Genomic DNA, 16,158 nt, shown 5'->3' with positions numbered 1-16,158 from the left:
TGCCTTTCCCCCACCCTTTGCAAAATGAGCAGGAAATTATATTTGCATCCCAGCTACCAGCATCCCAAGCCCTGGAAATTCTCCACTAGCAACAAAAACAAGAAAGTCAATGTGAAAGGACAGCTTTGGAGCAGCTTGGCTGATTCCAGACCTGGTTTGGTTCTTCAAGCATTTGCCAAATCTTCTTACCCTGGCTCATTCAAGCTTCCAGCAAGGCCAGGCCATGCAGACTTTATATATACTGCACAAATATAATGAGCATTTTTCAATGCATGGGATGTACACTGCAGGAATGTTTAATTTGGCACCCCACAGCTTCACAAAACTCAATTTTTACTCACTCAATTATCTGAGCATGTCCCATGGACAACATGGGAAAAAACACCTGTACAAAATGGCTTGCTTTGCTGCATAGGAGGGAATGGTGAAGTCCAAGCAAAGGCAAAAATAAATGCTGTTTATATAGTGTGAAAGGATAGAAAGGCATCCATTATTGAGATTTCATACTGCAAGACTATTGTTTCCTGGGATTAAAAGGACAGGGTAAGGCACAGGATGCAGGGTTTTGCCCTACAGGACAGGACAATGAAGTCTATGAATATCCTGAACCTATTTCAAAATTATTATCTCTCTACAGTGAAAATTCCAAATTCTCTGTGTATTACACCAGCTCAGCAAAGCTGGGTTTAAGTAGCCACAGCAACCAATCTCCACAGGGACTTCATTCCAACAGAATCCTGTGCACTTACAGCTTAATTTCATGTGAGTTGTGCCCAGGTTGGACTCATTCCAGGCCCTCAAGCCAAGGGTTTGGCCATTTCCAGAAGCAAAGTCCCTCAGTGAAGATGGAAGTTGGATGGATGATCCAGGCACTCCAAAGCCTTGATTCTGCACATCTCCAAGCCACTGATGAACCTCAGGCTGGTTTGCTGCTGGGCTGGGAGAACCATCCTTAGACCTGGAGAGATCCATGCTCAGGGGAATCCTTTGGGTGGGATCTCTAATTAACATTGCAGCAGGGTCAGCTTTAATTACACACCAGACTTACATCAATCACTGAGTTGAGTCCAAGCTCTCAATTTCTTTGGGCCACCCTCTGACATTCCCACTGAGGAATATCAGCTCATTCACTGCAGCTCTTTCCAGGTGGAACCACCACCCAGAGGGGGCTGAGCACAGGAACAGGGAATGGTCCCAGGCTCCAGGAGCATTTGGACAATGCCCTCAGGGGTGCACAGGGTGGGATTGCTGGGCTCTCTGTGCAGGGCCAGGAGCTGGACTGGATGATCCTTGTGGCTCCTTCCAGCTCTCCCCACATGCATGCTACCACATCCACCCCATACCACAAACCAACCAAAAATCCAACCCTAAAAGCTGCTCCTGTGGCACTTTCTCAAGCCAGCCCATCTCATTCTCTGCCTCCCCACACTGGAGCTCAGGAGCACAGTGAGCTCCTGCAAACCATTATGGATCCCCCAGCCAGGTGCCAAGAGGCTTTACAACCTGTTTGCATCGCCCAGGCATGTTCACACCTCTATAAAGCCAGTGCACAACTCGCTGCCAGCGCTGGGAAAACCAAAACCAGCTGCAGGCCTGGGAAGGGAACGGTGCAGAACTGCCCCTCCTCACCTGCCCACAGCTCCACATCCACTGCACCTCACCTGGAGAAGGTCTGGAAACATCCTCTGCTTTGGTTGGATTTTCCATTTATTTATGCCTCTGGGAAAAGAACATTTTGGAACCAACACTGAGGCCTACAGGGTCCAGGGACAGGGCTTGGAGCAACCCAGGATAGTGGAAGGTGTCCCTGCCCATGACCTAGGTGAGCTTTAAGGTCCCTTCCAACCCAAACCAAGCTGGGATTCTCTGATCTTTAAGGTCACATGTGGAAAATTACCTTTGCCAGCTGGATGAGCACGGGGAGAAGAGCTTAGCAAAGAAAAATCATCCAAAAAAGTATTAACTTATAACACAGTGACTTTACTTGAATCAGAAAAGTTAAAGCAAGTGCCAATTATCACCTGAGATTTTTCCCAAGATCCTAAGGCATCATCATCTCTATCCTTCTAAAGTTGCTGTTTTGACAAGGATTCCTCTGCACTGAGCACATCACTGGCTGACCCTGAGGTCCCAACAAAAGGCTGCTGAATCCCTGCAGAATTGACTCTTCTGGGAGTTTGTGGCATGAAGAGGCACTGGAAGTCAAAGGAGCCCAGGCTGCTGCATGCAACACTGTGATTGGAAGCACAAAATCTCCCAACTCCTCAAAATAAATCCCTTTTTTCTCCCTTTTCCATGATGCAAACAAAACAGACCCATTACGTGGATCTGGGTGGGTTTTCTCTGCTCTTACCATGGGATATGGATTAAAATGTAGGTAGGAACTTCTGGTTTGATGGGAAAAAGAGTAAAGTAAGGACACTTTCCCCACACAGAAATGCCACAGAGACCCCAGGTGTGTGTGTGTGTGTGTGTGTGTGTGTGACACAGATCAGTAACAGAGGTTACACATTTGCCAACAGCTACAGGATATATTGTATTTGCTCCAGCAACACCCACACACGTTTTAGCAGCCTCTCCCCAAGGAGATAAGACACTGAATCACACTGCACCCTAAATCTGGAGGAGAAAAAACAATCCACAGGAGCAGGGAATTATGTGCACTCCATGAAGGAAAAAGAGGCAGGAATGGCACCTGGCTCTGTCAGGGCACTCATTTACCAAGTCACACTGTCCCCAAAAGCAGCCAGCTGCCCCTTAACTGTTTTCATGGAGTAAAAATTGTTTAATGGGGTCAGGGATGGGAAGGCTGTGGATCAGATCCAGGCGGGATTTGCCAAGGATTCTCCGCACTGCTATGCGGCACAGGGACAAGAGGCTCCGGGCGCGGCCTGCAAGGAAAAACACAGGGAAGCATTACTGGGGAAACAGAGAGGGAGAGCAGCAACACAGAGGCAGGGAGGGAGAGCTGAGTGAGCACAAATCCTGCCTCGTGAGGAGGTCAGACCTCCTGGGTTTGGAGCAATTTCCAACTGCATGGGCAGGCTGGAAGGGCTGGAGACCACAGAGGCCATCACAGCAAAACCTGAGGGAGCAGCTGGAGTTGTGCCAGGGCGGGGGGTTTAGGTTGGGTTTTAGGAAAAGGTTCTTCCCCCAGAGGGAGCTGGGCGCTGATCAGGCTCTCCAGGGAATGGGCACAGCCCCAAGAGCTCCAGGAGGGTTTGGACAAAGCTCTCAGGGTGGGATTGTTGGGGGGTCTGTGCAGGGCCAGGGGTTGAGCTGGATGATCCCTGTGGATCTCTTCCAACTCCACCGTTCTATTTGGACCATTTTTAAATTATGTCAACAGCACTGACGGCCAGCTCAGGCCTCATCCCAACTTTCTTTTGAGGGCTTCCTTTGAGTCCATGGAGAGCTCTTTCAGCACAGCGATGGCATGAATAACAATGCTCCTGAATCAACATGGTGGTGCCCGTGTTGATTCAGGAACTGGACCTCCATGGCATCACTCCATTATCCCATACGCTCCACCTGAGGAGCCCCATTTGCCTCCTAAACCCAGGCCTAATGGAACTCCAGCTTGTGTGAGCCTCCCTCCTCAGAATCCCAGGCAGGTTTGAAAACCAGGCCCATGCAAAGCTGAGTAATCTGGGGATGTAAACTGTATCCCACAGCCTGAATCCCTTTTAAATTTCTCTGGAGTTCAAGAGGGAAACCCCACTTGCACCCCTGGTGCCAAGATGTGGCCTTCACCAGGTGGGTTTCCAAGGTGGTGGACTTCATCTCCATCTGAGCTTCCTCCTGCCCCTTTTTACCACTGTTTGTGGCTTTCCTTCCCAACCAGTCTGTCCAGATCAAACTCCCTCCTGGATCCAGAGCCCAGGGTCACACAGGAACACCTGGGACACACCTGTGTGGCTCTGGAGAGCTGGTGATCCATAGCTCCAAAACCCAGCTCAGATAGGAAAAGGCAATGCAAGAGAGCTGGGAGAGATGAAAAAGGCGGAGTAACAGAGGTCGGGCTGCTGGAGGACTCAAGAAGGGAAAATAAGGAAAAAAGGTACAAAATGCAACAGGGGAAAAGGAGGGAGAGGAGAAGTCATTAATGCTTTGTTTGTCAGCTTGTTAGACCCCACTGAAGTGGGGGAAGTGAGGACTTGAAGTGAGGACACCAACACAGCTCAAACAACCCCTCCAAAGCGCTCCCCCATGCCCACACCACCGCTCTGGGAGCCCCAACCCCACTCACCCCTCGCCTCTTTGAACACCTCCAGCGCCTCGGCATTCACCTTGACCCTGCCCGTGGCCTCGAGCCCCAGGGCCTCCACCTTGACGAGGTTGAGATCGGCGCCGAAGTCGACGAGCAGGCGCACGAAGGCGGGCTCGCAGCCGTGCCGCAGCACGGCGTCCAGCACGCACACGGGCGAGCCCCGCGAGAAGCCCTGCACGTTGATGGGCCCGCAGCAGTTGAAATCCGGGTCGGCTCCCGCCTGGAGCAGCAGGCGGAAGCAGGGCAGGTTGTGGTAGGCGGCGCTGATGTACAGGGGACACACCACCAGCGTGGTCAGCGGCCGCAGCGCCTGCCCCGGCCCGCGCGACGCCGGCTGGTGGTTCACGTCCACGTCCGCGCCGTACCTGCGCCAGGGAAAGGGAGGGAAGGTTGGGAATGGCAAGGGATGAGGCTGAGGGACACGGAGAGAGAACCTCTGGAACTTGCCCGTCCCTTTTGGAAAGGGACCTAGGGGTGCTGGTTGACAGCTGGTTGAATATGAGCCAGCAATGTGCTGTGACGGTGTTCACAGGGGCCTTAGGATGAGGGAAGAGATGAGGATCTGACTCCATGTTTCAGAAGGCTTGATTTATTATTTTATGATAGACATTACATTAAAACTATATTAAAAGAATAGAAGAAAAGGTTTCATCAGAAGGCCAGCTAAGCTAAGAACAGAAAAAAAAGAATGATAACAAAAGGCAGCTGTCTCAGACTCTGTTCGAGACAGCTGGGCCTTGATTGGTCATTAATTATAAACATCCAAGATGGGCTAATCAAAAATCTACCTGTTGCATTCCACAGCAGCAGACAATCATTGTTTACATTTTGTCCCTGAGGCCTCTCAGCTTCTCAGGAAGAAAAAATCCTAAGGAAAGGACTTCACATGAAAAGATGTCTGCGACAATGTGTCTTGGTGGCCAAGAAGGCCAATGGCTCCTGCCTGCACTGGCTTGCCCTCCTGGTGGATTGTTTGGGTTTGCATGTCCAGGTTTTGGTGGTGGGAGGGTACAGGGATGGTATTTTCAGAAGCTTCCTGTCACAGACATCTTTCATGGAAAATCCTTTCTTTAGGATTTTTCCTCCTGAGAAGCTTTGAGGCCTCAGGAACAAAATGTAAACAATGGTTATCTGCTGCTGTGGAATGCAACAGGTGCATCTGTGATTGGTCTCATGTGGTTGTTTCTAATTAATGGCCAATCACAGTCAGCTGACTCAGACAGCCGAGCCACAAACCATTGTTATCAATCCTTCCTATTCTATTCTTAGCTAGCCTTCTGAGGAGAACCTTTCTTCTATTCTTTTAGCATAGTTTTAATGTAATATATATCATAAAATTTTAAATCAAGCCTTCTGAAACATGGAGTCAAATCCTCGTCTCTTCCCTCAACCTGAGACCCCTGTGAGCACCATCACAGCTTCCCCCTTGAGAAGGAGGGAAGGTGGTTTTGAAGATTGATTCCACTTCTCATTACCCCGCTCTGATTTTGTGTGGCCAGCAGGAGCAGGGAGGTCATTCCTCCCCTGTACTCAGCACTGGTGAGGGCACACCTCGAGGGCTGTGTCCAGCTCTGGCCCCTCAGTTTGGGAAGGATGTTGAGATGCTTGAGCACATCCAGAGCAGGGCAACGAGGCTGGTGAGGGGCTGGGAACACAAACCCTGTGAGGAATGTTTGAAGGAGCTGGGGCTGTTTAGCCTGGAGAAGAAGAGGCTCAGAGGTGACTCACTGCTCTCTATGCCTTCCTGAAGGGAGGTTGCAGACAGGTGGGGTTGGTCTCTCCCACAGGGCAGCACTGACAGAACCAGAGGACACAGTCTGAAGCCATGTCAGGGAAGGGATGGGTTGGATATTAGGAAAAAATTTTTCACCAAAAGAATAATAAAGTACTGGAATGCTCTTCCCAGGGAGGTGGTGGAATCACCATCTCTGGATGTGTTTAAAAAAGTCTGGACACGGCACCTGGTGCTATAGTCAAGGTGAGGTGTGAGGGCACAGGTTGGACTCGATGATCTTGGAGGTCTCTTCCAACGTCATTATTCTGTGATTCTGTGATCCCTACCCTCAGATGGGCCTGGCAGCACTTCTGTGTGGGGACAACAGTGTGATATCCCAGAAGCAAAGATGTTGCCCTCCCCACAACAGCCCAGGATTTGGAGAGAGGAGGAGCAGCGACATCCTCGCCCTCCTGGTGGATTGGGTTTGCATGGCCAGGTTTTGGTGGTGGGAAGGTACAGAAGCTTTCCCCTTGAGAAGGAGGGACAGGGTGGGGGAAGATGTTTTTTTTAAGATTGATTCCACTTCTCATGACCCCGCTCTGTTTCTATTAAGGATAAATTAAACTGATACCCCTGAGTTGAATCTGTTTTGCCCGTGACGGTATTTAGTGAGTGATCTCTCCCCCTTCCTTATCTCCCCTACTTCTTATCTCTCCCATTCCTTATCTCGACCCAGGAACTTTTAGCTGTATTTTCTCTCCTCTCGTGCCTTGGCACCAGGGATGGCTCAGCCCCGAGCCAGCACCACGTAATGCTGGATGCTAATGAGCTGCCTGGGGAGCAGGGATGTTTCCAGATGACTCCACTGAAGAGGGAGGCTGAAATAACTTTCCCTACCAGGACAAAAACGGGCCAAAAAAGCAACACAGGCGCTCGATCCCAAACAGCAGGGAAACAGAAACAGGAACCTGCACTCCAGAGTGAAACATCCATGACAAACCCCTGCTCCCAAAGGAGCTGGAGGGGCTGGAATCCACTGGGGATTCCCTCAGACAGTAATTCCATGTACCTCTCATGCAGCTTGGATGGGAAGGAGGAGGAAAACAGCACAATCCCTACCGAATAGCTGGTTTTAATCCAAAGCACTGTCTGTTCTACCCACAGAGGGAGAAAAGGTTCCTTCATCCACCAGTTTCTCTCCCCAGGTTTTTCCTGGACAGCATGATATTCCTTTCAGCAGTTCACATAAAACTAAGGAAAATACCTGGGGACAAATCCTACCTCAAAGCAGGCACGGTTCTTGCTGAAACCAACGGGGACTGCTCCCCATCTGACAAATATTTAACCAAATCCTGCAGTTCTGAGCATGGCAAGAGCCTCATTCCAGCTAAGCACAGCCAGAACAAGGGCTGAGAGACTCCTCTAAGAGCTGCAAATGGTACAGAGTGTATTTTCCCCTTTAAAATCAGATTACACAAGCATTTGGACAGTTATCTGTGCTGCTCTGGGACTTCCACAGGGCTGTTTAAAGGCTGCTGCCTCCTGAGCAGAGAGCAGATCTCCCTCCATTCCAGTCCTTTCTTCCCCCATTATTACCATAAAAATTCTCAGTGGAAGGCCTCAATTCAAAGTTTCAAATCCCAAATTCTGCTTTTGGCAGGGTCAGGCAAGCACCTGAGGGATGGGGGTGATTTGGCAGCTTTTTGCCAGTTTTAGCCTGGCAAAAGGACCTCTCATCCTTGCTACCCTCAGTTCCACTGCAGGCAGCAGTGGATCCCACCACAGCATGATCCCAAATTATCAGGAATGCCATTTATACACCCTGGCATCAGAACCCTAAATATTTCCATCAGCCTCTCAGTAAAATCGATCCCCATTCCATAGCCATGTGTGGATTTACTGCTCATGGATGGGATTTCACCTCTTGCTTGCTTCAGCACTTGCAGGAATGCTCAGGGATCCCAACAGGATTTTCAAACCAGGTGATGTTTACACACCTGCAGCACACCTGACTGGGTTCAGGTTCTCTCAAAATATTCCCTCCTATCTCACGAAAAGTGTCTTCCTCGTTGCACTCTCCCTGCCAGATCCTCTAATGTAACATTTTGAAAATCCCTGTAACATAAAGGCTGCATTTTTCACTAAGTAACTCTGCACAGATCTCTGAAACCCCTACTCTGAGATATTTGAAATTTTGGGCAATCTGACAATTTGGTATTAGCTTAGCAGCCTTGGGAGAGACATTGCCTAATAAAAAGAGGTTGGAAAAACTCCAGTTAATTTTTAATCCTGAAAGTTGTCCAAAATCTTGCTTTTAATATTGCTGGTGAGCTATCCCAAGGAGCAGACACATAAATCAAGGCACCAGCTCTCCCTGCACTGCTGAAATACCATTTGCTACATTTCACCCTGCCTGGGTGGAGAGAGCAGGGGAGATTTTTGGTAATGCAGCGAGTTGAACCCTGTATCAACAAGCCTGTGCTGATGGGAACATCCTCCTCTCAGCTTGCTGGGAAAGGAGCAAGGAGGGGGGATTATCTCCCCTTCTTCCTCCAAGCTGTACTTGTATGAAAATTCAAAAAAGGAAGAAAATCCCCAAGGACTTTGAGTATTTTCCTATTCAAATCCTTTTGTTATTTTCTAGCATTTGAGGTCATCAAAGGGATTCCTTCAATTTTCTTCTCTTTCACTACTTCTCCCTACAACCTACATTTTTCCCATTATGATTCCTTATTATTTGGCATCCATGGCCCACATAGCCGTCCAGAACAATCCCTTGGACAGAAATCTTCCCATTTAAAAAGAAGGAATAATCAGGGCACGCCACAGAAGGAGCAATTCAAGTTCCCACAGCCTCCTGCTACAACTTGAACCCTGCTGGTGCTGCCTGAGGGAAAACCCAGCACCCAGTTTTTTTGGGGAATCCACCTCCCTTGCAACTCCAGTCAGGGGTGTGGTGGAAGTGGGGAGGGATTGCAAGGTTTGGATGTGACTGGATGGCAGGCTCAGAACTGGAGACTTGAATTGGAACAGGTGGGAACAGCTGTCGCAGACATCTTCTCATGAAAAATCCTTTCCTTAGGATTTTTTCCTCCTGAGAAGCTGATAGGCCTCAGGAACAAAATGTAAACATTGGTTATCTGCTGCTGTGGAATGCAACAGGTGGATCTGTGATTGGCCCATGTTGGATGTTTATAATTAATGGCCAATCACAGTGAGCTGGCTCGGACAGAGAGTCCCAGCCACAAACCTTTGTTATCATTCATTCCTTTCTTTTCTTAGCCTAGTCTTCTGATGAGAATCTTTTCTTCTATTCTTTTAGCACAGTTTTAATGTGATATATATCATAAAATAATAAATCAAGCCTTCTGAAACATGGAGTCAGATCTCCCTCTCCTCCTTCAACATAAGACCCCTGTGAACACCGTCACAAACAGCCCAAGACGGGAAATCCAAGGACGTCCCTTTGGGCGCCTCTCCTCTCCAATCCAAGAGGCGTGGAGCCTGCAGAGATGGGAGCCCCGAAAAGGTGCAAGCTGTGGGAACAGGTGAGGAGGGAAGGGCACCCCAAGGGAGCAGCAGGGGGAAAAAGGGAGAGGCAGCCCCATCTCTGACCTGATGAGCTCCTGCAGGATGTCGGCGCGCCCCACCCGTGCCGCGTGGTACACGGGGGTGCTGCGGTGGTGCCGGCTCCCGTTGGGGTCAGCGCCGGCCTTCAGCAGGATCTTGGCACACTCCAGGTGCCCGTTGACCACGGCCACGTAGAGAGCCGTCTGCCCCTTGACGTCCACCAGGTCGATCTGGGCCCCCTTGCGCAGCAGGAAGTCGACGCAGGGCCCGTGGCCGGCAGTGGCGGCGATGCGCAGCGGCGTGCAGGGCAGCCAGCCGCAGCACCACACCGACTTCTCGTTGATCCGGCTGCCGCGGAGGGGATGAAACACAGTCAGGGCAGCCCCATCCCCTCCAGGAGGGTGCCCTCTGGGAGCTTGGGCACGGCCCAGGCTCCCCAGGGAACGGGCACAGCCCCACGGCTGCCAGAGCTCTGGAAGCGCTTGAACAGCGCTCTCAGGGATGCTCAGGGTGGGGTTGTTGGGGTGTCTGTGCAGGGACAGGGGTTGGGCTGGGTGATCCTGTGGGTCCCTTCCACTCAGGATATGATTCTCTGATTTCTGGCACTTTTAGCAGCTCCTCTCAATCACCTCACAGATGCTGCCTGGACGGGTGAAGCAGAGCAGTGCTTGGATTGTGAGCTTTAGTTGTGCGAGGGGCTGCACAAACCCTGCCTCAAAAATCGTCTATAAAAAAAAACCAAAACAACCTCTCCCTTCTGTCCCTTTTTAAAGGGAGATGTCCCAAACTGGTAGCCCAGAGAAGCTGTGCCTGCCCCATTCCTGGAAGTGTCCAAGCCCAGGCTGGACAGGGCTTGGAGCTACCTGGAAGGTGTCCCTGCGCGTTTCAGGGTTAGGATTAGGATGAGGCTTTCAGGTCCCTATCTGCCTCCCAATTCAAAGACATCACTTCTCTGCTCACTCCATCACCTGTTGAATGGAGCTGTGGGCCCCACCCTCCTCTTCCCGTCAAACTCTGCTTTTTCCCCCAAAAAAACCCTCAGCCCAAGGGTCCCAAGAGCCCCAGCTGCCCAGGTAGCAGAGAGAAGGGCTAGCTCGTACTCATTTTTTGCTGAAATAACACCTTTTTTCTTTTTTTTTTTTTTTGAGGCTGGGAGACATTTAGCACTCTAAGCAGATTTCCCCATGATGCAGGAAAATTAATTAACCATCCCCACAGTCACAGGGTTAGCACTGGGCAGATTTTGTAACATGGGGTGTTCCAGGTTTATAGTTGATTGTAATCCCTTTTGTATGTTTTCCCCATTATCCGTAGGCTCCCGTTTTCCTGGTATCGCATTCCTATCCTGATCTGCAAAGAGTTCATGCACAGCTGCCACAGCCTCACGAGCAGCTGTGAGATCTGCCTCCTGGGAAACCACAGGAATGATCTGGGGGAAAGGGGAGCATCCTCTCACCCTGATACCTCTCCCATAAAAACCCCCATCCCTGGAATTGTCCAAGGCCAGGCTTGGAGCAACCTGGGATAGCAGAAGGTGTCCCTGCCCATGGCCAAAGGTGGGATAAGATGAGCTTTAAGGTCCCTCCTGCCCAAACCATGCCATGAAAAAACTGGATGAGATGGGGGTCACCAAAAGGAGCAGGCTGTGGGGACAGCAAGGACATCCTAGGAATCACCTCTCCCCAAAACCAGCGGATGGGATGGGAGCCCCCAAAAGATGCAGGCTGTGGGAACAGTGGGAAGAACACCCCAACACCTCTCACAAGGAAAAGAGCTGAGATGGGAGCCCCCAAAAGCTGCAGGCTGTGGGAAGAACACCCCGATGCCTCTCAGAACAAAAAGGGCTGAGATGGGAGCCCCCAAAAGGCGCAGCTGTGAGGACGGCGAGCGCAGCATCCTCCCTGACACCTCTCCCACAGAAACCCCCATCCCTGGAAGTGTCCCAGGCCAGGCTGGACGGGGCTTGGCGCATCCTGGGACGGGGGCAGGTGTCCCAGGGTGGCACTGGATGCTCTTTAAGGTGTGTGTGGCAGGCGTGCCCACCTCTGGAAGCTCTCGTCCTGCAGCAGGCTGCGCAGCGTGGGCAGGTCCCCCACGAAGGCCGCGTCGTGCAGCCGGGTGTCCTCGCAGTGCTCCAGCGGGTGGTCGCAGAACTGCTCCCGCAGCCACTCCTTCAGGTTGCGACCTGCGCTGGAGAGAGGCACACGGCGGGTCAGAAAGGGCTGGCAAAGCCCGGCGACCCCGCTGTCCCCCGGCACCCCCCTGCCCACAGTACCTGCCCGGGGCGGGCGCGTCCCCGCCCTCCGCCATCGCGCCCCGCCGGCCCCGCTCTCTCGCCCTGCCCCGGTCCTTCCCTCGGCTCCTCCTTCCCGGCCTCCCTGCCCGGCCTGATTGGCCCCGCTGCGCTTCCTGATCCCCTTAAGGTGGATCCTCCCCGCGGCCCCGCGGCCTCGCCTCCTCCCTCAGCCGCTCCATCCCGGCCCGGCCCGGCCCGGCCGCTGGGTCCCCTCAGGGCGCGGCGGCTCCCGCCGGGACAGCGGGGTAGGGCCGGACAGCTTCCCGCAGCTTTTGTGGGCTCCTTTCTCCCGCTTCTGGTCATTTCACCGATCTTATCTCGGTTTTCCCGCAGCGCAGCTTCCGGCATCTTCGCTTGGAAGGGATCCGCAAGCATCCTGCAGTGCAACCCTGCCCAGGACAGCCCAACAAGGCAGCCTCAGGGCCGTGCCCATTCCCTGGGGAGACTGGGCAGTGCCAGCACCCTCTGGGGAAAGAACCTTTTCCTGATCTCGAATTTAAATCTCCTCTAAGCTCCAGCCATTCCCTCAGGTGCTGTCCCTGTCACAGAGAGCAGAGATTGGAGCTGTCCCTCGGGAGGAAGATGCAGGCCATGCTGAGATCTTCTCCTCCTCTTCTCCAGCTGAACAAACCAAGTTCCCTCAGCTGTTCCTCATCCCTTCGCCATCTTCCTGACATTTCTTTGAACACTCTCTAAGAGCTTTATATGCTTGTAATTGTTCTACAAGCGTTTAAAGCACACCCTCGCCTTCTAAGTGCACATTTTCGAGTCTCCAGTGGCAGCAGGGAATGGTGGTCATCCATCCATCCATCCATCCATCCATCCATCCATCCATCCATCCATCCATCCATCCAGGCTCTGGCTGCAAACACGGTTCCCTGTGCCTGTTGTGAACTCTGGGTTCGAGGAACACGCAGGAGAGAGGCACAATCTGCAAACCCAACCCGTTCCTGCTGGAACATCAGGAGGGGATGGGATTGATGGGAATTTCGATCCTCTAGCACTGCCGCCTTCCCCCTGCCTGCAGTCCTTAATACCACTGAGTGAGGCACACCCAGGCAATTCCTGGCTTGGTTTCTAATCCAAATTTTCAGCTGCATCCAGAGGCTCTGTGTGCCCCACTCTGGGCAGACAAGCAGCCATACACATCCCATTCTCTGCTGCATCCCTTACCCATTTAATGGGAATACATTTAATGAGCTCCCTCAGCTCCAGGGAAATAAAGGGATGGATAAACAGGACAGACAAAGCTGGGGTTGCTCATGGTTTTGAGGTTCCTTCAGTTCTTGCTTCAATGAAGGCAGAAAGTTCTTACAGATCATATCCCAGGATATTTTCCAGCAGTTTGTCTCCTGAAGTAGGCTTTGATTCTCTATTTTTATTTTTTTTTTTAACTTTTCCTTAAATGCAGGTGAAGACCAGCCCATCCCAAGTTGTCCTGACGAGTTCTTGTACAGTGGTGGTGAGAGGGAGTGACTGTGCAGCCTCAGCCTCCAGCTCTGGGAATCCATAGGTGTTTAAGAGGAATCCCACGGGGAAATGCACTAAACTCTGCCAATTTATATCACTCCAAGTGGCTGCAGTGGGGAAGTGGAAATTTGCACACCGTTCTCCATTTGGTGAAGACACCTAGAAAATGCTTTTTCCATGTCTGGAGAAATCCTTTTGTCCAGCATATCCTGACAGCTAGCTCCTACCAGCTGTGCCAAGCTGAGGGCACAGGCTGTTGGCAATCCACACTGAAACTGGAGGCTCCAGGAGGTGACTTCCAGCATCTAAAAATAGTCAATTATCCAACACAGCCACATATGCTGGCTCACCCATTAGGCAAGACCTGTTCTCCAGCTCCTAAACCTGAAATAATGTAAAAAAAACCCCTTCAAATTCAATAAATAAATAAATACATAAATAAATCCTGCTGCTCCAGAGGATCCTTCAACCACCCCCTCCACATTCACTAATATTTCCCACTGCCCCTCCTGAGCAGACACATCCTCCCCACTCCTCATCCTCTCCCAACTGTGCTCCTCGTCCTCCAAATAAAACAAGTTCAGCCATCCTGCTCCTGGAAATGGAATCCCTAGAAAGGACCAGAAAGGAATCAGCCCATCCACTGGGCTCCCACCAGGACCTTTCCCCTTTCCCTTTCCCTTTCCCTTTCCCTTTCCCTTTCCCTTTCCCTTTCCCTTTCCCTTTCCCTTTCCCTTTCCCCTTCCCCTTTCCCTTTCCCTTTACCTTTCCCTTTCCCTTTCCCTTTCCCTTTCCCTTTCCCTTTCCCTTTCCCTTTCCCTTTCCTTTCCCCTTTCCTTCTCCTTTCCTTCTCCTTTCCTTCTCCTTCCCTATCACCTGATCATGGCTGAGGGGAGAAGAGGGGGCAGGGGTGAACTCCTGTTAATCCACTGCTTTTACTCCCTGGAATGAAGCCAGTGGTTGCATTTAGTGCCAGACTGAGAAGAAAATGCACCTCCCTCTCATTCCTGGATAAATATGGACATCTTGCCTGAAAAGGAGAATAATTTACACCTGGTCCTAAAACCAGTGGTTAGTCTCACCACCACCACCACCTCCCACACCCTTTTCGAGGGGCACCACACCTTTTAAATCCACCTAGGTTCTTCCCAGACCTTCCAAGCAGCAGGGAAAAAAGCTGAATTATGGAATACTTTGCAGTTGTAACTGCATCGATGCCAGGGTCACAGTGAAGGAAAAGAAAGAAAGAAAGAAAATGTCGTGACCAGAAGTGTAATTCACGCTTAGCTCAGTCCATAAAACTTCTCCTGCCTGGATCCAAGCCATCGGCCTGGATTTGTAGTGAACTCTCAAGTGAGGTTGCCCTAGTGATAAATGCATCTGTGGGGAAAGAGGTGGAGGGAAAAAATATCCCTCATCCCCCTGTTTTCAGCAGAGCTCGATGTTTTTCTGGGGAATTGGTGTGGTTCCTGAAGTGGACATGAAGGCGTGCATTAACAGCAGAAAACAGGAATGAGAGGTGGGAGGAGAACTGAATTCCAGCATCCAGGATGTCATTAGGACTGGGGCTGGAAGCACAGAGATGACAACAGAAAGGTTGCTTGGAGTCCAGGAAGACAATCCTGCTGCAAATGGCCCTAAATGCCTCTGTCCTGAGGGAAAACAGACAGCATTGATCATCATCATCCAGCTGAGTTCTGACCTTCCACCAGGTGTCCAGCACTTCGCTCCTTCCATCCTGACCTGGAGAAAGCAGAGGGTGTGGAGTGGAGATTCCACTGCAACACCACAGAAAGGCAGGGTCTAGAAAATCCCACCCATCATCATCATCATCATCATGACACAGAGCTGAACAGTCACCCCGCTGCTCCCAGGGAAACTGGGGACAATCCGTCCTGACAGTGAAGGAAAAGGGCTAAAATTGAGTAAAGAGCCATCAGGATCAACACAATTAAAGGACAAATAGCCCTAAAAAAGGGAGTGTTCCCCACTGGCTGTGCCCAGAGGGGTGTGGGTCACAGCACCTCTGATGGTTGGAATTTTGGTTAGGATTTTCAGCCTTGCCCAGAGGGTGCCCCTCTGATAAGGAAACAGGGCAGTAATTGTCCTACACGTCCCTTAAATTATTCTCCCAATTAAATTATGGGATTCCCTGCTTTTCCCTCATTCTTTTCCTATCATTTATTTCCATCAGGGGCATGAAAGGCCCTGGAAATCCTTGTGGACACCTCAGGAGGATGAAGAACCCAAATCCATCAGCCTGGTGTCTCCAGCAGGATCCAGCCACAGGTTCCCAGCTCATGGATCAAGCACAGTTGCAGACAATTTTTTCTCCAGGGCCATCATCATGAGCAAGTTTGAGGCAGGGAAGGAAAACACTGATGGAGCTTTTATCACCATTTTCCAGGAGAAACAGCCATCCTTTGATGGCAGATGTGGGAATTTCACAGGAGAAGCAGGCACCTCCTTTACCTCAGTCCACAAAGGAAACACCTCCTCACAGGCAGGTTAGAAAATACCAGAAAATCTGCTGAGGACAAGTTTCCATCCAAAAAGGCAAAGGGCTGCCCAGGAATGAGTCACTCAGGAACGTTTCAGCCCAACTCCCACCAGGGATCTGCAGACAAAAGGGATTTATTTATATTTTTAGCTGTTTTTTTTTTTCCTTAACTCTTCAAAAAATATTCAGATTTTGTTGGGAAAATAAAGATGAAAAGGTTTTTTCTCCACACACCTGTTTTTGCCACTTGAACAATTTCTTTCAGCACTCGTGTGGAATTTTCAGAAGAAATAGCTCAAGGAAAAGCAAGAATGGGGGGGAAAAAAAGAGCTGGG

The 16,158-nt window shown here is 50.9% G+C and overlaps 1 protein-coding gene across 1 annotated transcript; it reads right to left on the bottom strand.

Moving 5' to 3' along the window:
• Window positions 1–2,475: 2,475 nt before the first annotated feature.
• On the bottom strand, window positions 2,476–11,906 carry ASB1 (ankyrin repeat and SOCS box containing 1). Its single transcript, XM_058028011.1, has 5 exons — window positions 11,833–11,906; window positions 11,601–11,747; window positions 9,603–9,905; window positions 4,250–4,635; window positions 2,476–2,891 (listed from the first exon to the last, which is right to left on the bottom strand). Exons 1-5 carry the CDS (start codon window positions 11,865–11,867, stop codon window positions 2,758–2,760), a joined length of 1,005 nt encoding a protein of 334 aa, XP_057883994.1. The 5' UTR covers window positions 11,868–11,906; the 3' UTR covers window positions 2,476–2,757.
• Between the last annotated feature and the right edge of the window lie 4,252 nt (window positions 11,907–16,158).

Source organism: Melospiza georgiana, chromosome 7 (genome assembly GCF_028018845.1).
Source record: "Melospiza georgiana isolate bMelGeo1 chromosome 7, bMelGeo1.pri, whole genome shotgun sequence".
Lineage (NCBI taxonomy): Eukaryota > Metazoa > Chordata > Aves > Passeriformes > Passerellidae > Melospiza > Melospiza georgiana.
The sequence above is the reverse complement of the archived record's forward strand: the minus strand, read 5'-3'. Positions and strand labels throughout refer to the sequence as shown.

Excerpts from the sequence above, each read along its gene's own strand:
- ASB1 (XM_058028011.1), bottom strand. The coding sequence starts at position 11,867 with ATGGCGGAGGGCGGGGACGCGCCCGCCCCGGGCAG. Across the intron at positions 9,906-11,600 it reads CAGGACGAGAGCTTCCAGAG|CCGGATCAACGAGAAGTCGG; the intron begins GTGGGCACGCCT and ends CCTCCGCGGCAG. Across the intron at positions 2,892-4,249 it reads GGTGTTCAAAGAGGCGAGGG|GCCGCGCCCGGAGCCTCTTG; the intron begins GTGAGTGGGGTT and ends TTTTCCTTGCAG.